We start from the raw sequence: 26,993 nt of genomic DNA, 5'->3' as shown, positions 1-26,993 counted from the left end.
GGTTTGCTCTTCTCCCAGTTGACCGAAAGACCCAACTGGCTGAGGTGCCTGAGCACGAGGTCCCAGTGTTTGCATAACTAATCTCGAAAGTGTGCTAATATGAGCCAGTCGTCGAAACAGTTGAGGATGCGCTCGCCCTGTTCTCTCATGGGAACAAGGGCCCCCTCCATGACTTTCGTGAAGACACGGGGAGACAGGGACAGCCCGAAGGGCAGGACCTTGTACTGATATGCTCGACCCTCGAACGCAAAGCGCAGAAATGGTCTGTGTCGAGGAAGAATCAAGACATGAAAGTACGCGTCCTTCAGGTCGATCGCTGCAAACCAATCTGCATTCGAAAATGCGTTTCTGCGTGAGCATTTTGAACCCATCACCTTTCTTGGGGACAATGAAGTATGGACTGTAGGGCCTTTACCTCATATCGGCTGGAGGGACCGGCTCTATCGCGTCCTTCGCCAGTAGGTCTCCACTCGCAAGACATGGGCATCGGCTGCTCTCACTGTAGTGGAGTGGATGGCCCGATCCATCTCGAGCGGGGGGGCCTGCCTGCGACTGGCTCCTCCAAGTGGTGTAAGGGCACAGCTGCATAGCAACGCGCCCAGTCCACTGGTGGGATACGTGTGTATCCCTTAGCCGCCCCGCCATCAAGAGTGGTGAGGGAGGAGGAGCCACCAGAACGGTTTCTGGCAGTAAAAGGTGCCATCCCGCGATCCCAGGTAACGACCGCATTCACAGAAACACACAGATAGAATTTCATCTTTATAAAGACGAGTTCTATCTGTGTAAGCTCTTTTAGGGACTGCTCTCGTTAGTGCTGAAGCACGCAGGGGAGCGGTCACTGCGAGCACAGACAGGAATGTGCAACTGTCTGTGCGCTCTCTCTCCTCACTGGTCTTACCAGCCGTGAAAACACTTTGAGTGCTCTCAAGCGCACCTTACCAGCTGTGAGAACAGCTTTTGTTTGCTCAAGTCAAAACAAAAACAAAAAGAAAAGAAAGAGAGAGAAAAAAGACTGCTCGCGCTGCTGTGCTGTGTCACCCGCACCAGTGTGGAGAGGTCCGAAGAAGAAGAAGCTCGCTCAGTTTCACAATCTCCTTGAAGATATGTAGAACAACATCAAAGTGCTTGGCTCCGAAGCAAAAAACTGAAATGCAATCGCACCTTCTGCTCATTATATACCCGCCCTGCAGGGCTGAACAGCTAATGCAAATGATTGCATGCCAATGTGTATTGGCTCGTTTTAGTTTCACTTGAAGTAGATTGGCCTCTCTAGCGTGATTCCTATCAGTCGGTCACGACGTACGTAGAGATTGACCGACCAATAAGGGAACTAAAATACAGCTCAAATGTAAATCATTTATTTGGTTCTTAGATCTTTTTGCTGCTTATCCATGCTGTACTTCGACGACTGGTCATGTTAGTGTATTGTATTAGTGTAGAATATAAATATTACTATATTACTAACCAGACTGACTTTATTTTCTGTCACACATCTACAGAAGTTCTTATTGAGAATTAACAGAGGTTTAGATGTTGATGTCTTAATGAAAATGTTTTCATTTGAGGTCACCATCATGGAGAGCATGAAACAGATGAAGATGATTTGACTGATGAAATCCATACAAATATAGATGAAGATGAGGAAGAGGAGAAAAAAGGTTGATTGAGAGTTTATATTCTACACTAATACAATACACTAACATGACAAGTAGTCGAAGTATAGCATGGATAAGCAGCAAAAAGATCTAAGAACCAAAGAAATGTTTTCTATTTTATGTTTGAGCTGTATTTTAGTTTCGCCATTTGGCTGTAAAGAATGTTTACCTGCATTACTAACGTTGCAAGGTTACTAACGTTTACTCTATTGAAGGTTGGCTTTTTGATAACAGACTGCACACTAGAGTCATCTTTATTCCTTGTGTTGCGAGGACTTTGTGGACTTATGGAACCCATATGGAATGGTAATGCTTGAAAGTTCTGTTTTCTCCGATTTGAGGTACAGTGGATAACTTTGGTTATACCAGCTATAATCCTCTAGATAGAAAGGTCATCTTGGACTTAAATTGAAGCTTATAAACTTGGGAAGTTTTTCATGTACATTTGAGGCAGTGATATATATAATAAAATGCTTGAAAATTATCATTTTTGGTGACAATTTGTCAGGCGGACAGCCATTTTTTTGTGTTTTGGGGTATGTTGAGGGTGATATTTGACAGCAAAAAGGCAGCAATCCCCAGAATCTTTTTCTGCTAGTTTCCCCTATGTGTCAGGATACACCATGCAAAATTTTAGGGTTATATGGCCATTTATGTAGCTGCAGTACCTTAATATTCACAATTACATCATTCCGCCAAAAGCTTTTCCCAAAACGGGTGTTTTTTGGCCCCTGAGACCAAACGGGGCCGAGTTGGGGGTGGTCATTATCAACTTGTGGTGGCCCAAAGTATAAGATAATAGGAAATACTAGTGAAAAAAAGGTAGCAAAAAACATCCTGAGGAGTGGACCCGGCTCCCGGCCTATAGGGAGCATGGCAGACGCAGTGGGATGCCGATGTGGGTAGAGCTGCAGGTCAGTTAGGGTGGTTCTGATGTTTTCCGTTATGTGATCCTACTTGGCATTTATTGATTGTGTGTGTGTTACGATCTCAGGAGCCGTTTACCGTGACCTAAGCTGTAGCAAACGAGTGTATGTGAGGAGTGTGATCTATGGAATTGGTGTTGTGAATTGTTACTGTTCGTCTAGCTGCTATCTCAGTGGTATTAGATCTGCGTTTTACTCATTCATCGACATCGTAGTGTTTTACACTTATAGGGAAATCTATCTGTGCCAAAAATTAATGTTATACTTTGTGGCACTAAGCACTTTATATTTGACCTGGAATATGACTATATTTTTTTCTTTTGTACTGTTTGAATTTAGTTTGAGACATTCAGATTAGTTTTTGTCTAATGTTTATTAGGACTTTGGATGTGATTTATGGTTTATATTGTATATTTTTATACTTTTTGGGAACTTGTATATTTAATTTGTTTATAGTACAAATATGTCACGGTTGTCAGATCCACTGTCTCATTCTAGTCTCATGTGTTTGTGTCGGGTGGGTGTGTCTCGTTACGTTCCTTGTTTCATGTGGGCGTATCATCAGCCTTATTTAATGCCCTGTCTTTCGTCTCATGTTTGTCAGATCGTTGTTTGATGCATCCTGTTCGCGTGCTTGTCTCCCTGTTCCTCGTGTTTCGTGTGCACCGGATCCTGGACTACATCACCGCCGATCTCACCACTCACCAGCCGTCATCTGCACTCTTCACTGCCCGTCTCAGTCCCTGCGTCACCTCTCCTGCTGTCTGCGTTCCTGATCGCCCGAGAGTGAGAGCGAGTGAGAGAGGAGTCCCGACGACGCTGAATGTTTTCATGCTGTTTAACTTCTGAGTATTTCTTTACTGAAATAAACACTTTTACTTGCAATTGCTTCCGACCTGTTTATCATTACAAAATAGTGCTATTTAATTGAATGTGTGCACATTGAATTGTTTTTGTATTAATTGATTTTTGTTTATTTATTTAATTGAAACGATGGCTTTGTGTTAACCAGGCCAGGTGATTTTGATGGCGAGCTAACCAAAGGAGCAGGCCTCAAGCCTGTGAGCCCATATAGAGACTGCTTTTACACAGTCTGAAGACTGAGCTACTCCTGCTAGGCCGGTAGGGGGCTCCTTGCAGCCCATGAACTTATTCCCCCACACCGCTCCTACTCATTGCCCACTGCAGCACACCTCATCCCTTTCACAGACTATTTCACTGTAACCCTCTGGACCCTGATATCCATACCCAGCGTGGGTTTAATGAACTATGGATGGGTGGGGATATTGTACTAATGGACTGATGATGACTTAAACTATGAACTGATATTGGTCGTAGTTATTAGATGATTGCCTGATCATGTTGACATTGTGACCAGTGTTGGGGAAGTTACTTTTAAAAAGTAGTGTTTGCTCGTTACTCGTTACTTTTTAAAAAAGTAATCCGTTACTTTACTTAGTTACCCTGTTTGGAAAGTAACTTTTTACGTTACTCGTTACTTTTACGTTACTTTTATGTTGCTTGACTTTGGGCAGAACCCAATATCTGTTCCTAAATATGTAGACAAAGTTATACAATGGAGGACATAACAGGTAATTATTTTGTGCTCTTTATTATAAAAAAATAGTATCAATTTCGAAAGAAAAAAAGTCCTTCTCATTGGCGCTGCTGTGTGCAGCAACTTTTATTCTCAGCCGGCTCTGCATCATGGGGTAGAGTGCGACACTCCGCGATGAGCAGCGCGTCCGCGCCACTTCTCTCCACTCCGCTCCCCCTATCCACCGAACTTTAAATTTCGGCAACAGCCAATAAAGCGCTCCTGCTCTCTAACACCGGTGCGAATCGCGTCTTGATAGCATAGGACAAAATGATATAGAAGACATAAGCTTATAGTTTTCAGACATATGACTCACTCTATCAAGGGAGTAGGAGAAAAAAAAGAGATTTTGAGAGAAAAAATATATTTTGTTTAAAAGTACACATATTCAAGCTTTCTATATATTTCTCAGGTCTGTGAGACAAGTATAGCTTATCTGAGGTTCGGTTCATTTACAGTATGGAGACGAGCTCCAGTTCACGCGCTGGTGCCGTCATGATTATTTTGCATGCCATACTTATTTATTAAATTCAGGCAATTAATTGGTTGGTAAAACATTGATTAAAATTAAGATACAATTAATACAAAACGAAATTCGTTTTAAAGAAAGTCTTTCTACAAAAACAAACTTAATAAAGTGGTCTAAATCTTGTCTGCCCACTCCATTTATCTCCCGATATATTGCACAAAATTATGATCTTACTTTTCACTTTTCATATAATCAACATAGATTAAATTATTTATTTATTTATTTATTTTATTTAAACATAAATATGAAACTAAATAGTTTTCTTTAATTTACTTCTTATTAAATTTAGGCAATTGGTTGATAAAACATTGATTAAAATTAAGATACAATTAATACAAAACGAAATTCACTTTAAATACAGGTTTTCTACAAAAACAAACTTAATAAAGTGGTCAAAATCATGTCTCCACACAAAATGTTTATTTAATTTAATTTAAACATAAATATGAAACTAAATCGTTTTCTTCAGTTCTCAACAGTTCTCTTCTCTCAAGCGCGCAGCTGAGGCATGTCGCTGTGAAATATATCCATGGGAAAAGTAACGTTGCGCCGAATTGAAAAAGGAACTACGTTTCGTTACCAAATTTTTAGTAGTAACGCGTTACACTACTTTTTACCCGAAAAAGTAGTTACGTTACTGTAACGCGTTACTTTGTAACGCGTTACACACAACACTGATTGTGACGTATATGAATTTATTGTTTTCTGCCGCGCATTTGTTTATGAATGGCCATTCAAATTTAATGTTTCATTGTTTGTTTGTTTTGTTGTAGTTTGAAAATATATGTATTATATCCTATATGGTTTTCTTGATCTCAATTTGTCAACTCTCTCCCAGAGTCGTTTATTAGAATCTTCTGATCGATTAACCTGCTATATGAAGTTTTATAATTTTCGCAAGTATTATTAGCACACATATGGTACATCTTCCCCACACTTTCCATACTCATGATCCCCACTACATCTAGCACACCTTCTCTTCCCTTTACATACATTAGCCATGTGCCCAAATTCCTGACAATTATAGCATCTCATTGGTTTAGGTACATATTTCCTTATGCTGTATCTCATAGATCCATAATATACCTCTTTACTATGTTTTATGGTGTATAATTTTAAACACCTTCTACCTTTTTTTGTTTATTCTCAGGTTAGGTAAAGTAAGTCGAATTCGTTCTAAATAATAAGTATATAAATTTCCATCCTGCCGTGAGTCTCTGCTGTATAAAGAGTTGTAAGGCTGGTTCTTTTTATACTGATTATAAGTAATTTTATTATTTCCAAATTAATAGGTTTACATAATACATAAATCAAAAACAAAGCATAAACTGAGCAGTTCACAAGCTTCAACTGCGGGTGTCAGGCTAGGACAGTTGAACTGAGGAGAGGATGCCAGGGTATTTACAGCGTCTGACCTTGACATATTACACTGTACTTTTTATACTTCATATCACACCGCCTTATTACATATTCAATCTCTTATATACAATTTATCCAATCCAAAATCTTGATCTATTGTTAACTCTTTCAGTTCTTCCAAGACTTTCTTATAAAGAGCCCTCCTCTCCTTTGTTCTTCTCCTCCTGGCTCGGATCCTTTGTCGTCTTCTACGCTTAGTCTGTAAAGGAACAGGTAATACTTCCATTTCTACTTCACTAAGATATATGCTTTCTATTACCTAATTTACTACTACCTACTATAGGTTATTCTTTCATTTGATTAAATGCTTAAACATTGCATATAGTATAGTCATTTCTTTCATGCATTATCACAATAAAAACCTTTATAAAACAAGTTGCAGTGTTTTTCTTAATAAACCACATTCATAATAAAAACCTTTATAAAACAAGTTGCAGTGTTTTTCTTATACAACACTTTCTCTTGCAAAGTTACTATCGTGGCTAATAACATATATATGCTTCTACATATAAGGCATTAGTTATTCCAGAATAAATTGCATATATATTTTTACATCAGTTTCTAATCTTATTAGTGTGTCTAAGGTGGATCTAGCTGGTCGAAAACCATACTGATCCGAGCTGTTAATCCTTTGCTTTCTAACACGTAATAAAGTCGATTAACGATCTGAATGTGAAAATGTCGTCATCAGAAGAATATGATATGGAAAGTTTCTGTTGTGCTCTAAAAGTACTAAAAATATCATTACAATCTTTACATGGTACAATAACTGGTAGGTTACTGTTTTTATTATTGCTTGACACAAATTTTCAATAAATTTATTGTGATTTAAATCCGATTTTGATTCAATATCAATTAATTTCGATAAATATTAGGTACAGATACATGTTAATTTTTCTCAAGAAAAATAAAAATATCTCACCTAATGCTGTTAATATAATGCCCTGTCAGCTTTTATTATTATTAAAGGTTAAAAATAACACCTCAAATTAAATATAATAGGGTTTTTATTATAATGTTATAATATGTTAACGATATATATGTAAAAAAAAAAAAAGTAAAAAAATATATTATAAATATGTAATATTTTGCACACATTTAGCAAAATACTCTCTAGCTAATTTGTCTAGCCAACTAGTGTGCTATGGTCATTAATGTTCCTGAGGTAAATGTAACGTCACGTGTAGGTTATAGTGTTCTCCAGCTGTTATTGAGCTCTTCCACGGGTGAAAAACACTGACTGATCGATATTATGTATGAGGGATATACATTTCGGTAAGTTGTACTGTATCTTTCAACACACCTATTGTTCATTCGTGTTTATTTGCTATTAACTAGTAGTGAAGAGTAAGAGATGATCGGTTCAGGCGATACAGAGATCTGTCACGTCACATTTACAAGCGCCTAAACCGTATTTATTGTTGAATTTCGTGATAAAATGGACAGAATCTGAGAGCTGAGAGTGTGTTTCATATCAATAGTAACCTTGTCTGTCGGTGTCAGTCCTCTTTGCTTCATGATTTTCCTCTGCGTGAGAAACTGGATGTGTGTCGTGAGAGCGAGTGAAAAGTGTCGATTGCCCGATTCTCAGCATTGGCAGCCCTGCATGAAGTCAAATTAATTTCCATAACACACCACTGAGGATTTGTTCTGCATGATATTAGCATTGACCAGCAGGTGTCGCTGTGTGCATTCCAAACCTGGAGAAATCAACCACTTTTACACACATCAGGCTGGAAAGCTTTAAAGCTTCATGAAGCTTCATCTCACCATCACTACCTTCAGGTTCACTTAGCTCAACAGTTATACGCTATATTAGCAATAATGATTATTTTGGGAGACATGGATGAGCTTTGATTCGGGGTTCCCATCATGCACTGCAACATTAGGCTTTATGTTTATTTCACCAGTGATGGTTGGTTGGTCAGATGAGAGGAAGTTAATAACCACAGGAGGAGCTGATGATGTTTAAAGGAGGAGCTGTAACTATATATAATGAAGAGCAAGACTGACAGAAACAGAAAATGGCTGATAAGTGTGATCTGTGTCTGCTGGGACTGATCATTCTCTCTTCACTTCTCACAGGTAAAGAAATCTGTATTTTCTCTAAAGACATTTAGTGGAATTAGTCTGGAAAGAGTTCATTTGAACATGCTCAGTTTATTCTTGCACACATTCACGTTGTGATCTCAGAGTTGTGTATTGATACACACAGATCATACTGTATTATTCCTGATACTGGACATAGTGTCACTCAAACATCTGATGATGAAGAATTATCTTCATATTAAGAGTGTGTCAGTGATTTGAACAGCTCTCTGATAAAGACTAATAGTTTATTCTGGAGAGTGTGTTGTTTGCTTTAAGTCAGGAAAAATACTATGATTTAAAACTTCTGCTTTTTATGCTGGTGTGTTTTATGTTTCATTTATTAATATATATCATAATGATCACTGAGATATACTGTGTTTCAGGAACCAGTGGAGCGGATGTGTTCATCAGTTCTGGTGAAAATGTCTCTCTGTCCTGTAATAAAACTCTTTCTGACTGCAAATCAACTACATGGACCTACTATGACAGACGTTCAGGGAGAGTTAAACTGATTACTGGACGGATAAAGAATAAAGACACAGAGAGACATGAGAGACTGAGTCTGGAGTCTGACTGCTCTCTGAACATCAAAAACGTCACAGAAAAAGATTATGGATTATACAGATGCAGACAATATGTGAATGGAGAACAACAAGGACCTGATGCTGATGTTTTTCTGCATGTTCTTCATGGTAAGTTTATGATTATGTGGTCAATTTAAAAAGGGCAGATTCTCCCTTTAAACTCAGATGATGATTGAAGAGTCTGATTTATGTCTTGTGTTCAGTTTCAGTGTCTTCATCATCATCATCATCATCACCATCTTCATCATCATCTTCATCCTCACAGACTGAGATCAGTCCAGCCGCTCTGTGACTCTCTCCTGTCAGTTGTATTCATATTATAGATTCTCCTGTGATGATTCGGTCAGTTCTGAGGGTGTTGAGCTGTTGTGGGTGAATCAGGCTGGTGTTGATCTGAAGACAGACTCCAGATATCAGATATTATCATCATCAGATCAAGATCTCTGTATCATCACTCTGACTACAACACTCCTGAATGAAGATGACAACAGAGAGTGGAGATGTCAGCTTACTCGCAGAGATCAACTCGAGACCTCAGTCAGATACACTGTCAAGTATTCAGGTGAGAAACAACACTGTAAAATATGATGTTAATGTCCTACAGATGCGTCTGAACATCAAGCCGAACTACAGCAGCAGCTCCTACACAAGGTTCATGATCACATGATCACTGTATAAATAGATTTATTTTTGGTGAATGGCGATAGTCATTCTCCTCCTGACAGCTTGAGAGTGAAGTAAGAAGATAATAGATGACAGACTCGTGCACATATTCATCATTTCTGTGATGTGAAGCTCCAGTATTATGTGATGATGATGTTGTGTATATGTGGCATTATGTGTTGAACTGAACTAACAGACGTGATCCACAGATCCAGCTGATACAGCATCAGAAACTGGAGTCAGTGTGACTGCTGGATCATTATACAGAGGTACGACACGTTCATTTATATTGACAGCTTTATAACATTAAACTATCAGTCAGTCTGTAAATGCTTCATCAATAACTGCTGATAGTTGAATACCCTTGACTTCAGTCATGTACAGTTTCTCTTCTTCCTCTCATGTTTCCTGCAGTGATTGTGAGTATTGTTGAGATCGCAGTGTTTGCTGCTCCTACTGTGATTCTTCTTCAGATCATCTGTGCAAGAAGAGCTGGTGAGTTTTGAGCCGCACACAATCTAATGATTCACACTCATCTGATCTGGAACAATCTGCAATCATGATAAAAACACATACGAGAGGTCAGTCAATGCTTTTATTTTGCAGGGAGGAAGGACTCGAAGCACCCAGAGGAAATAGAGATGCCGACAATATTAGAATAAAATACTGATGAGTTTAGAGCCAATCTGCAGCAATATTTACAATAGCAAAAACTTACAGAGGATTGTTCATTGTTTTATTTTCTTCTTCTCAGAAAACAGAGGAAAAACTCTGAGCACTTATAGTGACATAATCATGTTTAGATAAAAATGTGTTTTTTTACATATATAAAAGCCAGATTTATTTTAATTTATATGGTTTTATAGATATATTTGCCTACAGTGTTGAAAGTCATTCTCTTGCGCTTCATATGTAAACTGCTTTAAATATAATATTAATACAGTAATGGACAGACTCAGACTGTATAATCTCTCTCTGTTCTGTGTGATGGAGCTGATTTGAGGATTCTTGGATCTTGTCTGTTCATTCCTGTTTTTAGCATCTTTTTTCATTTTGAATGATTGCTATAATTTTCTTAATAAAACCTCTGCAGTTGTGTTTAATAAGTCTCCTTCGCTGAGATGTTTGTTCCCCTTCATGAGCTCGTAATGTATCGTAATATAGAATAGCAAGTGTGAGTATTAATGGGTCGAGTGTTGATGAAATATATGCGTTTTCAGCCGTTTCTTGAAGATGGCTAAAGCCTCATCAGCTCAGGATGAGTTCGGCAGGTCGTTCCTCCAGCAGGAACAGTCCAGGTGAAGGTCTGTGAAAGTGATTCTGTGTCTCTTTGAGATGATGCACCACAAGACACCGTTCACCTGCAGAACACAAGCTTCTGGAGACACATCGGTCTGGAGTAGTGAGTTTAGGTGTAGAGGAGCAGAGCCAGTGGTTGTTCTGTAGGAAAACATCAGGGCCTTGAATCTGAAACTGTGTTCAGAGCAGATGTGTGTTGAGATAGTGCGGTTCACAATACGCATGGAAAGCAACACTTCACTGTGGCATCGTGTCTCTATACAGCAACTCTAGCAGGATTTAATCACTCGGTTGATCAGCAACAGAGGAAGTTAATAACCACAGGAGGAGCTGCTGATGTTTAAAGGAGGAGCTGTAACTATATGTAATGAAGAGAAACAGAAGATGTCTGATAAGTGTGATCTGTGTCTGCTGGGACTGATCATTCTCTCTTCACTTCTCTCTGTCAAGGTTCTCCTCTGACCGTTCTGTCAGTCGTGTCATTGTTCAGTGTCTCTTTGTTTGTGTTGTGTTTGAGCACATGGCTCTGTCTCTGGTTGTGTTGGTCATGTGATCCTCTGACAAAATAACGCCAACATTTTCCTATTTACATGCTGTGATTTGTATAGTCAATAAAAAAAGTGAAGCTGTACAAACAGAAACACAAAAGGTCACTCGCATAGAAGTGAAGATATACTGGAGATTGACAGATGAGTCACGAGATGACAGTCAGGTTGAGGTTATTAATCTAATATGCAAATATGCTCCTGTCCATCTGAAGAGAAATTCCCTACAAACCCTGAATTAATTCCTATAGAAGAAGCAAAGTCTATAATAATCAGGGTCATGCAGAAACTTGCAAAAGAGAGGATGTGTGTAATGCAGTGAGAAAAGTAATTCATGATCAAGTTCACTGCAACATTTGTCTTAAAAAAACATCATCTTGTAAGAATAATTCTTTGAAATTCTATATTGTATCTCTGTTAAAAGAGTTGGATTAGTTATATCTGCATACGTTCTTTAAGAAAACTGTGCATAATACACAAGTGAGACAGATTAGTGCAAATATTACAGATAGGTCGTTGTCTTTCCTCCAAGCCACACTGGTGGAGTTTTTCTCCCCGTAAAGAAATGCTCATTTTCAGACCGCAATTTAATAAATTGAGCTGTCTGATCCTTGCTCCCTGAAACAATTATTAAACTAATATTAGAAAAAAATCTGCCTCAAACCACCTGAGAAATTTTATAAGAAAGAAAAACTTGTGGCTTTTAACTCTTTTCACTAGCTATTTGAGTAAATGAAAACATAATACTTACATTTAAATGTGAATTTGCCGTCCACCACCGAACTCTCGGCCGCAATCTTTTAAAATAAAAAAGGCGCGCAATGACTTTTGGGTAGGATAGGCCGCTAAGGATCCATTTATGTATCCTTCCTTTCACGGGGAAACGAAGGGTGCTTCTCAATATCCCTCCTCGTCTCCGAAGGGTTCATTTGGCGTCGCTTTTGAATCAGGGTAGCCTTCGTCACGCCGCGATGACGCAACCGGCCTTCAAATACGGCCTTCACACTGGGACACAGCTACCTTACATATACCTAAACCTACCCATCTCCACCCCCTGATCCCTAAACCCACCCCTAAACCTACCCCTAAACCCAACCCTAAACCTACCAATCTCCACCCCCTGATCCCTAAACACACCCCTAAACCTACCAATCTCCACCCCCTGATCCCTAAACCCACCCCTAAACCTACCAATCTCCACCCCCTGATCCCTAAACCCCTAAACCCACCCCTAAACCTACCAATCTCCACTCCCTGATCCCTAAACCCACCCCTAAACCTACCAATCTCCACCCCCTGATCCCTAAACCCACCCCTAAACCTACCCATCTCCACCCCCTGATCCCTAAACCCACCCCTAAACCTACCAATCTCCACCCCTTAGATCTGGATCCAACTCCGCCCCCTGGATCTCGTGTACTGCAGTGAGGTGCTACTGGCAGCCTTTTTCAAACTGGAGCAGCGCTTGCTCGTGGTAGGAAGAAAATGCATGATTTGATTTGTTAAACATGAAAAGGACTTATCCGTCTGGCATGGCTGCTCGCTCTAACGTTAATCTAGATAAATGTGCGCTATTATTAGGTGCATATCCAAGTGTTTGAGCGGAGTGTGGAGCGTGCACTGCATGACATGGAGGCGCTGACGCGATTACTTGCATTTTCCTATTAACAGTGGAAACAACTCAAAATACTCCATAATTTCTGATCAAACAGAAAAGAATAATACATCATTCGACTACCTTTATTAAGGCCGATTGCGTCAGCGGCACGACGAAGAATGTCCCAATTCAAAGGGTGCTTCTCATTTCTTATTTGTGCATCCTCGTTTCCTTTCCTCGCTTCCTTTCCTCACGTCTCAGCTCCTCCCTCCTCAGCTCCACCCCTGTAGGATGCGAGGGAAAGAAAATGAGGACGGAGGAATCGAAGGAAAGCTTTTATACATTGGAATACTTGATCACTTGAGCGTCACTTCACAGCGTCATCAACTGCGCTCAAAGGATCTGCCCTTATGTTGTTAAAGTTTGGTTATTTAAGAAATTCATAATAAATAATAATAAAGCAAGAGGCCATGTTGAAATATGTGAGATGTGTGGTTTCTATAAACTGCAAAGGTAAAGTATAAATTTAAATGATTGTGACCGATGTGATGGGGGAGGAGAATTTATACGTGCGTCACGTTTAGTCGATAAAACTCTTCGAAGTTTTTCGAAGCTCGAAGGCTACCCTGATTCAAAAACGACACCAAATGCACCCTTCGGTTCCCCGTGAAAGGAAGGATACACCGAATGACAATGAACATGACAAACACAAGACTACATATAGGATTCATAAACGAGACGCACCTGCCGCTGATCTGATTGCTCGTCAGCACAGCTGACGCTGATAGGCAATCAGACCAGAACAGTACACACAGAATGAACAGACAAACCTGTGAACCGTGACAGTATTTATATTTATAGTTATATGCTGGGAGCTCATCATTCATGTGAGAGGTCTCCTATTCAGAGAATAATTATGTCCTGTCCTGTAATAAGGTCCTGTGTCCTGAATGTTCAAGGACAAAGCTTTTGCACTACCCTGCTAAGTTTTTGCACTTCAGTTACTGTGTAGAAGATAATGTTCACAGAATGAAATGTGACATTTGAAGTGAGTTGAGCAGGCTTATTTTCCTCATTTTTTGTAATGCCTTTGAATAAGATGGGGGACATGAATCGCAATATATCGCAGAATCGAATCGCAATATTTGCTGTATCGAAATATGTTTAGAATCGCAATAATATTGAATCGTGGCCCAAATATGGTATCATATTCACACCTCAATGCTATCGAATCGTCACATTTTTGCCAATTCCCACCCCTATTGGAAAGTAAAGAACCACATCAAAATAATTAAAATCTTATCAAATTAAATTATTATTTAAAAAAAAATACTTGTAACAAAGTAAAAAAACACACAAAAAAAACGCTGAAAATGTTTTAAAAGCACTGCAGATGATAAAACTATGATTTATATATATAATGTTAATGTTGTTAACAATATCACCATTTGACCATGTGCTGTTCTTGTGGTGCTGAATAATGAAATGCGATGAACCAAGAGGAAGATGAAGAAAGATAAGAAGAAGGGAGGCGTGGCCAGGCGTTTTCCTGACAGGCGTAGCTAAGGTGTGAATTTTAAGTATGTTGTTGTTTTTTTTATATTTATAAGTAGTCGTGTTGATTGTTTGCAATTCATGTGGAACTAAGTAAGTGCATCTTGAGGATTTGGTTACAAATCAGCTGTGAATGCCATCTCGCTTTCTCTATCTCTCTCTCTTTTTCTTGTTTATCTCTTTCCTTATTGTATTTCTTTGTGATTTTACTTTATCATTTAATTATTTCTCTTTAAAAAAACATATGCAAATGGCATCAGAGTCATTAAAACAATTTAACGAATGTCTGGAAGCGGCAAACACCATGGCTGATGAGTTGGAAACCCAAAAAGTAAAGTTTTTCATCATGGCATTTACCTAAATTTAAAAGAAAATGGCTCTGCACATGCCTCCCCCAAATATATCATTTAGTGTTTACTTTTAGACTAAAAAGAAAAGAAAGAAAGGGAACTGAAGTCTCCAAAGTTTAGAGGCCAGCACGGGATCATCCTAGCACAACGTGTTTGGAAGAATCGATCTGGGGTGCGTTTCCCGAAAGCATCGTTAGCCAACTATGGTCGCAAGTTCCCTCGTTACCAATAGAGTTCAATGGACATTGCGATGAAATTGCGACCAAAGTTGGCCAACGATGCTTTCGGGAAACGCACCCCTGGTCAGTAAAATATAGTCAAACTGTTGTTCACAAGTGATGATGCTTTTGGTCAGCAGTGATGTTTTCTATATCATTACATGTTGTGTTTGCAGTTAAAGCTGCTGGCACTAGGGCTCTCAGAAGTTGAGGAGGTGCAAATTAATGACATCCCGCAAGAGGTCCCAAGACTTGGCCAGCTTAGTGAATTGAGACATGAAGCAGAACTGTATTGATCTGACAGCAGCATCACAAACCGTAAGAGAATAACTTCATAATGCTTTGTCTGTAAATGATGGTTATATATGAATGTTTTCAAAACATGCAATGACATTAACCAATCATAACAGGGGCCACTGTCAAGCCTTAAGAGACACGCCACTAACACCAGTCATTTCAGACAGGGTTCAGAATGAAGGATGAAAATAATCATTATTGCTAATATAGTGTATAACTGTTGAGCTGAGTGAACCTGAAGGTAGTGATGGTGAGATGACGCTGGGTGAATGACGGATAAGGATTTAAAATGTGGGGGAAAAAAATCAAAATTTAGGACTTTCTAGTTGTGTACGTAATGCAATGACATGTACACATTTCAAGAATGTAATTAACCATTTTTTTGATGAATCAGATTTGGTGAATTTTTCCCCATGAAAATGTCATTCCTGGGTAACGTAATGAATTTTTTTATTAATTACATTTCTACCATTGTTGGCATAGACAAATGTACTGATCTCCATAATCGGAACTCAACAAACAATAAGTGCTCGGAAAACTACATTTTAATCACAATTAATATAATCAGTTTGGGATTTCATATAGACATGGGCTTATTTTTGGCTGCTGATAACTCAAAGTTTCAGAACCAAATGAAAAAGAAAAGCTGGAAAATGTTTAAAAATTATTTCCAATAAAGTAAATAAGACTTGTTGTATCATTAACTACTAAAACAGAATTGTGTAATCTAACACACAAATATGGGTTAAATTAATTGCCCGTGTCACTGTTAGCCGGAAGGACATTCTGGAATATTTTTCAGGATTACCATAAAAACCATCCTCAGTATAATTTCTCTTTCCAACACTCAAACTTGAAAGACAAAGTAAGAGACACTGACAAGTTTTTAATGATTTAAAAATCTGTAAAAAATTACAGTAAATCTGTAAAATTGTAATGCTTCATAAACAATGGCCAAGGGTATAGTCCAACACATTATACAGCTAAAACACTTAGCCTTATTGCAAATGAGCCAAGTCAAGTCACCTTCATTTATATAGCGCTTTTTACAATATAGATTGTTTCAAAGCAGCTTTACAGTGATAATAGGAGATTACAGTAACAGAGATTGTTTAGGCTTTATAGCAGCTCTAGAATAAAGTTATTGTCCAGATAAAGTGTAGTGGCGATTTGTCACTTAAATCAAACAAGAAATCAAAATAAAATAAACAAACTCAAAATCAAACGGCCACTGAGGCACTTAAAGATTGCATCTTACGCAGAGGCACAATAAGTCCAATGTCCAGGCAAGCATATCGTTCATACGGTTTATTTCCATTTGAGCAAGCATACAAACAAATGGCGTCTGCAGTCTCTCTTTCCCTGGTAAAAAACCAACAACCTTTCCCAGTGCTCGCCTGTCCTAAGTGAAACCACCAATATATACAGTGAGGAAAATAAGTATTTGAACACCCTGCTATTTTGCAAGTTCTCCCACTTAGAAATCATGGAGGGGTCTGAAATTGTCATCGTAGGTGCATGTCCACTGTGAGAGACATAATCTAAAAAAAAAAAATCCAGAAATCACAATGTATGATTTTTTAACTATTTATTTGTATGATACAGCTGCAAATAAGTATTTGAACACCTGAGAAAATCAATGTTAATATTTGGTACAGTAGCCTTTGTTTGCAATTACAGAGGTCAAACGTTTCCTGTAGTTTTTCACCAGGTTTGCACACACTGCAGGAAGGATTTTGGCCCACTCCTCCACACAGATCTTCTCTAGATCAGTCAGGTTTCTGGGCTGTCGCTGAGAAACACGGAGTTTGAGCTCCCTCCAAAGATTCTCTATTGGGTTTAGGTCTGGAGACTGGCTAGGCCACGCCAGAACCTTGATATGCTTCTTACAGAGCCACTCCTTGGTTATCCTGGCTGTGTGCTTCGGGGCATTGTCATGTTGGAAGACCCAGCCTCGACCCATCTTCAATGCTCTAACTGAGGGAAGGAGGTTGTTCCCCAAAATCTCGCAATACATGGCCCCGGTCATCCTCTCCTTAATACAGTGCAGTCGCCCTGTCCCATGTGCAGAAAAACACCCCCAAAGCATGATGCTACCACCCCCATGCTTCACAGTAGGGATGGTGTTCTTGGGATGGTACTCATCATTCTTCTTCCTCCAAACACGTTTAGTGGAATTATGACCAAAAAGTTCTATTTTGGTCTCATCTGACCACATGACTTTCTCCCATGACTCCTCTGGATTATCCAAATGGTCATTGGCAAACTTAAGACGGGCCTTGACATGTGCTGGTTTAAGCAGGGGAACCTTCCGTGCCATGCATGATTTCAAACCATGACGTCTTAGTGTATTACCAACAGTAACCTTGGAAATGGTGGTCCCAGCTCTTTTCAGGTCATTGACCAGCTCCTCCCGTGTAGTTCTGGGCTGATTTCTCACCTTTCTTAGGATCATTGAGACCCCACGAGGTGAGATCTTGCATGGAGCCCCAGTCCGAGGGAGATTGACAGTCATGTTTAGCTTCTTCCATTTTCTAATGATTGCTCCAACAGTGGACCTTTTTTCACCAAGCTGCTTGGCAATTTCCCCGTAGCCCTTTCCAGCCTTGTGGGGGTGTACAATTTTGTCTCTAGTGTCTTTGGACAGCTCTTTGGTCTTGGCCATGTTAGTAGTTGGATTCTTACTGATTGTATGGGGTGGACAGGTGTCTTTATGCAGCTAACGACCTCAAACAGGTGCATCTAATTTAGGATAATAAATGGAGTGGAGGTGGACATTTTAAAGGCAGACTAACAGGTCTTTGAGGGTCAGAATTCTAGCTGATAGACAGGTGTTCAAATACTTATTTGCAGCTGTATCATACAAATAAATAGTTAAAAAATCATATATTGTGATTTCTGGATTTTTTTTTTTAGATTATGTCTCTCACAGTGGACATGCACCTACGATGACAATTTCAGACCCCTCCATGATTTCCAAGTGGGAGAACTTGCAAAATAGCAGGGTGTTCAAATACTTATTTTCCTCACTGTACATGCAAACAGGTGCTCAGTACTATCAAAATAAAAGTCCCCAAAAAGATACTCAAATTAACTAAAATAATAACATTAACATTCTGTATCTACATCAATACAATAATCATGCAAATTATTTAAGGTGAAACAAAATAAAGTAATTTAAATATTAACTTAATTACAAAACAAGAAAATAGCTCCAACATAAAGTTAGTTTGATTGATTCACTTCCATGCAGAGATCATTAGTTATTAACTTAGGGGCCGCTAACACGACACCGTTCTAACAGAAAACTCTTAAGTTCTTTCTGCACAAACTTCAAAAAAGCTTCCAGAGCATTTGTAGTGTTGATAAAGGAGTCTGGATCTGATATATTTCTCAAGGCTGGAGAGAGTAAAGCAGAACGTTATAATCCATGTGTAGAAACTCCCTGAAGACAGTTAATATCTGCTTTACAGACGCTCATGTGCAAATGCAGGTTTATTTTACCAAGCTGACGCTAATAATTACTTTACAATACTTTTAAAATCTGTTTTATAATTCAGGAAACTGCTAAAATAAGGAAGGGAGACTAACAGTAATGCTCTCGTGTGCAAAAGAATATCTTATAAACTGTGTTCAGAGCAGATGTGTGTTGAGATAGTGCGGTTCACAATATGCATGTAAAGCAGCACTTCACTGTGGCATCGTGTCTCTATACAGCAACTCCAGCAGGATTTAATCACTCAGTTGATCAGAACAGAGGAAGTTAATAACCACAGGAGGAGCTGATGATGTTTAAAGGAGGAGCTGTAACTATAGATAATGCAGAGGAAGACTGACAGAAACAGAAGATGTCTGATAAGTGTGATCTGTGTCTGCTGGGACTGATCATTCTCTCTTCACTTCTCTCTGTCAAGGTTCTCCTCTGACCGTTCTGTCAGTCCTGTCAGTCTAATCTGTCTATTTTAGTGGTGTTTTGTTCTTCCCGCTGTTCCAGAGGATCCTTGCTATTGTTTAGTATATTTTTCCCCTTAGTTTTCTCTGCTTATTCTGGAGCAATGTAGCTGTTATCTGATTGGCTTGAGTAAATGGTGGGTGGAGTCCACTTATCTGTGGCTTTTCCTGCATGTTGACGCTAGAAGTGTTTCAAAATCCACAGATTCGTGCAGCGATTTACAGATGCACAGATAGCGCTTCATAAATGCCAGGCAGAGTTGTGTTTGTGACAAAACACATTTGTTTCATTTTTTTATTCATTTGTAAATATCATTTTATTTACTTGTGAGTTTTATACATTTTTGTGAAACTCTTACATTTATTTCTGGATCTTAATCTATTTATTTGTGAATTTGATCATTTTTTTGTGAATCTCTTTACATTTGTTTGTGAATCTCAATCTATTTATTTGAAATAATGCAAAAATTTCAGTGAAACTTAAGGTGTGTGAAAACCCCGTACAAGTCCATACACTTGAGATGCACAGAGATGATCAGATACAGGACATTTCTGATTACACACACTAGATGTGTTCAGAGATTTCCATTATACCAGCAATTGTTGATGTTGTAATGTTTAAATCCTGGTAAGCATGAGGCCAAGAAAGTTCTCAGTTCTTATAGATTTATTAAAATCCTAAAGCAATCCAACAGTGCCAGATGTTACATAATGGTCAGCATGTACAACACACTTCAACTCTTACTCTACACCTTTTATAGGTGACAACATGTGGACTACAGCGCCATCTCCTGACTAATACACAAACACTACATTCCCCCATTACTTAAAGGATTAGTTCACATCAAAATGAAAATTTCCTGATAATTTACTCAGCCCAATGCCATCCAAGATGATCATGTCTTTCTTTCTTCAGTGGAAAAGAAATTAAGTTTTCTGAGGAAAACATTTCAGGATTTTTCTCCACACAATGGACTTCAGCGGTCACCAAATTGTTGAAGTCCAAATCAATGCAGTTTCAAAGGGCTCTGAGTAGTACTTATAGGGGACCTTGTGTCAAAATGATTAATGACTTTGACCTTTGACCTTTTGACAGGTTGAACTTCCGGTGACCTTTATGATTGATGGGTTGAACTTCCCGAATGAGGTCATGGGATTAACCTTTGCCCTATCGATCATGTAGTATGACAGTTAGTTTTGCCCTATTGACCTTCCTATGCTAAATCATAGTTTTGACGGATAGTTTTGCCCTATTTAAATAGAACAGATGTTTTGACGGCCGGTGTCAAGTTATATAGGACATGTGTGTCATGTGTGTGTGTGTGTGTGAGTGTGGTGTCACAGGCATCCCCCCTCGCATTCCAGAGCATCGGGCACTGACAGCTGTTTGGTCACTGTGCTGAAACAACTTCACATCCTTTTTAAAGTAAAATCTATACTGAAACCAATTCTTTCAGTTTTAGATGAATTAAAAAATCATCTTACATAAACATTCTATCCTTTATATAAATGATATAATCTAAAATAATTAAACCAAAGTTGAAAACACACTGTTCTTTAAAAGTGTATAATATAAAATAATTATCTTACATAAAACATTCAATCCTTTATATTCTATCCTTTATATAATTTATATAATATAAATTATATAATCTAAAACAATTAAACTAAGGTTGAAAAATGTTCTGTTCTTTTAAAAGTATATAAATATCTCATTGATCCAATTATTTTAGCTGAATAAAAGTGTATAAAATAAAAAGCTTACTAAAACCAATTATTTAAGTTTTAGACGAATAAAAGAATATAAAATAAAAAGCTTACTAAAACCAATTATTTAAGTTTTAGACGAATAAAAGAATATAAAATAAAAAGCTTAGTAAAACCAATTATTTAAGTTTTAGACGAATAAAAGAATATAAAATAAAAAGCTTAGTAAAACCAGTTATTTAAGTTTTAGACAAATAAAAGCATATAAAATGAAATATAAAATGAGTTAAAATTAACACATTATTGTCCATACCATTGATGTCCACAAAAATAATTAAACTAAAGTTGAAAACATGCCTTTAAAAGTATAATATAAATATTTTATTGATCCAATTGTTTTAGTTTTAGCTGAATAAAAGTATATAAAAAGCTTACTAAAACCAATTGTTTAGCTGAATAAATAAATTCATCTTACATTATTTTAGAGATTTGAATAAGCTCTTAACACATCGATGTCCATACCATTCATGTCACAAAAATAATTAAACTAAAATTGAAAACATGCCTTTAAAATTATATAAAATATAAATATCTTATTGATCCAATTGTTTTAGATAAAAGAATATAAAATCATCTTACATGTTTTAGAAAGTTGAAGTATGTCCTACCATCGATGTCCACAAAAATGCAATGTATGAATGGGTTCAAAATTGTTTTACACAACTGAATTCATATAGTCATTCCTGAATGACCTCACACTGTCTCAAAATATAAGGAGCGCGCTTCTAATGTATGTGCGTCAAAAAGTAAAACATGTGTGTGAATTTTAAAAGAATAAAATTCATCTTACATGTTTAGAGTTACAACTCTTGAACTTACATGTTCTCTTAAGCTCTTAAGAGACATAAATCACAGAGTGGATCTCTCTCTCACACCAGCGTCTCTGACTCAGAGGACTGTATTCAGTGATGGGATGAGACATTGTGTTAGAACTAAAATTACTTCAAAGTATAATCTTAAAAGTTAAATGATATCTTTTAAAAATAAAAGATTATTAAATAAATTATTAAAAGTCTTAATAAAAACAAATATTCTGGTCTGTGGAAAAAGTCGACTTGAACTTATTTTTATTTATTTATCATGGGTATGTAAAATAATTTGAAATTTGAAGCGTCACAAGTCATCTCACGCCTGTGAAATGTTCAATAATTCCTTAAGTTGTATCTGTGAGAAAATGACAACAACATAGGCCTATCTCCAGAGAGAGCAATGAAAACATTTAGAAACTGGGAATCTTCCAGAAATAAGGTCCTTCTGATCAGCGCTGAGAAAGAAGTTACTGGACAATAATGTTAGCTTCAGGATATCGGATGACAGACCGAGCCTCTGTGCATCGTGTCAGAGCGTATGTCATGTTAGTCTGCTAACGCCTTTCCAGAGCCAAAGTTTTGTACACACTAAATTTATTTCAAATAATAATCGTAAAAGTTTACATTAGATATTTTAAAAGATTGTTTAAATCTTTAAAGTTTGAATACATTCATATCTTCTATTTATCTTTTAGAAGATTACTGTAATGATTTTGTTTAACGGTAATCTAAAGTATAATTGTTATTAAACAATGTCTGTTTCAAAACTGTACTTGGTCGTCTTAAATCTCATTTATATGAAAAGATTCAATCAGCATTTTTTTTGTCCATGCGGGGGTTTCAATTTTTATGGTGGGGGCCATATTGATTTTTGTACCATCACTGCATAATCCCGTACATTTTTTAAATAAATAATTTAATAAAATGTAAACAAAGTTTTAGCTAAATAAAATCACCTTACATTTCCAGAGAGGCGAAGTAGTTCTTTATGCAATGATAAAAACGATCCAAAAAAGCAAATAGTTTATGTTGTCCTATAACATCCCCAGACCCCCTCCCAGTGATAAACTACAGTCTGAACTGAAGCTTCAGGATATAGGGGGGCAGACCAGATGAGTCTCGGGGGACAATGTCGCAGTACATCTATTCTGCTAACGCCTTTCCAGAGTACATCCAGAGTTTATATTAAATTCATTTAAAAGCATAACCTTAAAAGTTTAAATTAGATATTTAAAGTTTTATTAAAATCATATCTTCTATTTATCTTCTAAGTATGTATTATTTTACCAAACAGCGTCTGTCCAAAAACTTGAGATCTTAGATCTTTTGTCCATACAACATGAAACATGTTGTCAAAGTTTGTCACAATGTTTTGTTGCTGCGTTGTTTTTAAGAAATCCGAGGACTCGACATTGCTCTTATTTAGACTAAGTTGTATCATTTGGAAAATCACCACACATTTTCAGAGACGCAATGAAGTAAGTAAAAATCACACATCGTCTTAATTCAAAGCATGATTTTACTTTTTCTACGGTAGCTATGATCTATTACACGTGTAAGATCGTATCAGATCATTTTTACTTGTATTTCCCGAACTATCCTTAATCAGTGTGGAAATATATCAGTGTGAGAATATACTATCGGTCATCTACTCAAAATACAAATGAAGAAGTTTCAAATGTTAGCATTAGCTGATGGTGGCCGCATGAACAGACTTTGGGGAGAGCTATAGCAGGAAGCATGCCCTTTGACCTCCTCGATTTTGGAGGCTTTTTTTGTTAAAGATTTCTCCCATCTAGCGGTTCTCCCATCTACTCGCTTTTTCAACTTTGGTAAATGTGCCAAGAATCTATGACAACATGTCTTCCGATAGCGTTTCATCGAGTTTAATTGTACATGTTCTACCGCCTATATAATGATTCACACAACCAAGCAATGGAAAAAGCTTGTAATTTTGACTTACCCGTCGAGAAGAAAGCAGGCAACTTCCCTTTCAAAGTCTTTCTCCTTCATTAAAGTATGATCCTGCATTATAATGTACTGCGCAGTGCAGCCTTTTAAATGTGTCGGGGTAGTATCATTGCCTCCCATATGGTCTAGCGGTTAGGATTCCTGGTTTTCATCCAGGCTGCCCGGGTTCGACTCCCGGTATGGGAAGACAATTTTTTTACATTGCCAACAAAATTCAAGTTATTCAAGTTCATCAATAATCATTTTTAGTTATTCATAGTCTTAGAGGCCTACACAAACTGCAGAAACATGCAGAAGATATGTAAAAACTCATAAATGCTGTTTCAGTACTGAATCATTTTCACAAATACTATTATATTGAATTCAGAAAATTTCACTATGGAATATTTACTTTATCTATCATAATTTCAATTTAGTACGTCATCATTTCAACTTTTCATCTCATAATTATGACGCATAGTCATAATTTCAACTTTTTAAGTCATAATTTCAACTTGTCATAATTTACAATTTTTACAATTTACAATTACGCCTTTTTAATGTAATACTTAAAACGGTTTTAAGTCATAATTTGGTTGTTGACTATAGTAGTGTTGCACCTGCATGCCCACTAACTCGCTTGTGAGAGTCAGAGTGTGTAAAGAAACTCTCATTAGTGTTAGTAGAGTATTAGTGGACTGGTAGGGTTAGAATAAGTAATATTAGAATAAAATATCTGTTGGGGAGCATCACAATAAAGAGTTAATGTTTAATGAGTTAAATGACAGCGTTTGAACGTCGCCACCTGTTAAAAAATGAATGATTAAATACACAACCAAAACCATGTAAACATTATAGTAAAGCTTATTGAAGATTGAGAAACATATTGACTACTAACAAAGTAAATTATAAATCTTTTCCTACGTTTGATATTCTTTTTTCTGATTTTTTTCACTATGGACTTGATCCTTTTTAATGCTGTTTTCTCTCCATATTTATTCTGTAGTTCCTCAACTGTGTCTTCCAACCTCCCTGTTGTTCTTCTCCAACTGTGTTAACCAAAGACAAACAGTTAGAAGAATAAAATGTATGTACAATAGCAAAAATAAAGTTGGTCATTAGTTGTTAGGGTTAGATACACCTGTAGACACATTCATACACCAGTTCAAAGTCAATGGACCGGCTGATGCTGCAGTGTTAGAGCACATGATGGCCGGTGAACAGACGCACAGCAGGTTAAACCAGAGCTAAAACAATAGTCTATGTTAGGACAATAATAGTCTATGTTAGGACAATAGTATCTGATAATAGCTGATAACGGTCATAAAGTGCGAGATAAGGTGCAAGTAGCTAAACCAAACATTTCATATTTGACAGAATACAACGACAAAAATAATCAGGCAAACTAATCAACTTTTTTCTAATTTCACCATTTTGAACTTAAAATAGGCCTATATAATACATGTGATTTAATGTGAGAGGAGAAGAAACAAATAACTTGTACATATTGTGAATTAATTTAATAAACATATTTACCTAACATCTATAGCCTTCAGTAAATTAAGGCTAGACAAAGTTCCTTTTTGTGGACAAAGTGAACTTTGGAGCGCTTAAAAGTGTGGGGCTCAAAATAAGTGTCATTTGGAACTCTTTATAGTTATTTTTATCAAAAAAATATGTTGATAATGATTAGTTATGCCAAATGATAGTTTGGCATGCATGGGATTGTGTGTCCATAGTGAGAGAGAAATACATTCTACAATGATATAAAAAATATGTCTTCATTAAATGCCTATTTTTTATTCTATTCTTTAATCCACACATAAAATAGTTCACTGCGTCACTCCCACACACTGACACATCGCATCGTATGCGCATAATATCACCTGCTCAAGTACTTCTTGATGAGTTTCTTCTGTATTAAACAGCGAATCTTCTCAGTCAGATCGTCGCAAGATCTCAGGAATCCTCTCACACTGCTCGTGTTCACGCGCTCCATCGCTGCACTTGTGTGTATGACTCGAACGATTCAAACTTCCATAATGCGGGTTTAATTTACATAGTTATTTATGGCTTTCCTGATGACAACACCCTATTCAGCCCCTCCAGTGGGGCGGACCCCAGCCTGATAAATATTTCAGGACATTGCACGCTCTAGCTCTACTCTAGCTCTACTAGTGACGCAAACTTTTAACCCCAAAACACAAACTTCCGAGCATTAAAGGCAGGGTAGGTAGAAATGGTCTAAAAATTTTATTTTTCAAATTTGTTTAAACTTTATGTACATATCAATACATAATTAAAATGTAAGTACTCTGAAAAAGAAAGTATCAAAATCGAGTGTCTGTAGACCTCTCACGACTGTTTTAAAGACATCTCATTATTTCCATTCACTCCACCCCCTCATTTCTGTGCTTCTTCCAAAGCCACGTCCCCAAAACACATGAACGCGCGACTCCGACCGCTGAGCTAGAGGACGCATTATTTACCTGAGACAAGCGGAGGGGAAGGGGCATTTTTTTGCCTGGTTTGCCTTCACTAACTGCATATGCCGGTACTGTAAATTTAGATTGCTCTTTCTCTGCCATTGTTTTGGTATTCCTAGGTTCAGTGCCTTCTTCTTCTTCTTCGATAGATTTTATTGGCAGCTTGCAAACATAGTGCATTACCGCCATCTACTGGACGGAGGTGTGATCAGGTTCCGTGCCTCTCGCACTCCTCAAATCAAACGGTCGCGCGCAAGTGGGTAGGTGCTGTGTGGCAAAAGGGTGGTTGCCATGGTTGCGAGAGAGTGACAGTCGCCTAAGCCAATCCTTTGATTCGTCCCGAATCGAAATAATGAGCTGTGTTTAATACAGATTAAACGGTCTAGAGTCACTTGATTTTTATACTCTTTTTTTCAGAGTTCTTACATTTTAATTATGTATTGATATATATAGAAAGTTTTAACAAATTTGGATCTTTAATTTTTAATAAATCCTACCTACCCTGCCTTTAAGGCACGATTGTACCGCAAGTACAATGTCTCTGTGCGGGTCTGAAGTATCCGCTCATGTCGCTGGAGAGTGAGTGTGTGTGTGTGTGTGTGTGTGTGTGTGTGACCTGTCTCTGCACGGGTCTGAAGTATCCGCTCATGTCGCTGGAGAGTGAGTGTGTGTGTGTGTGTGTGTGTGACCTGTCTCTGCACGGGTC

General features: G+C 37.6%; 1 protein-coding gene across 1 annotated transcript in view; it reads left to right on the top strand.

The window, feature by feature from the left end:
* Nucleotides 1-6,302: 6,302 nt before the first annotated feature.
* Nucleotides 6,303-26,993, top strand: part of LOC311089673 (uncharacterized protein) — a 72,648-nt gene continuing 51,957 nt past the window's right edge. Inside the window, exons 1-2 of the mRNA XM_084124563.1 lie at nt 6,303-6,339; nt 8,037-8,211. Of these exons, the coding sequence (XP_083980689.1) occupies nt 8,151-8,211 (61 nt within the window). The 5' untranslated portion in view covers nt 6,303-6,339; nt 8,037-8,150. The remainder of the gene's footprint in view (nt 6,340-8,036; nt 8,212-26,993) is intronic.

Source organism: Abramis brama (assembly GCF_963993115.1).
Source record: "Abramis brama genome assembly, chromosome: 1".
Lineage (NCBI taxonomy): Eukaryota > Metazoa > Chordata > Actinopteri > Cypriniformes > Leuciscidae > Abramis > Abramis brama.
This window is presented reverse-complemented; position numbering and strand designations above follow the sequence as displayed.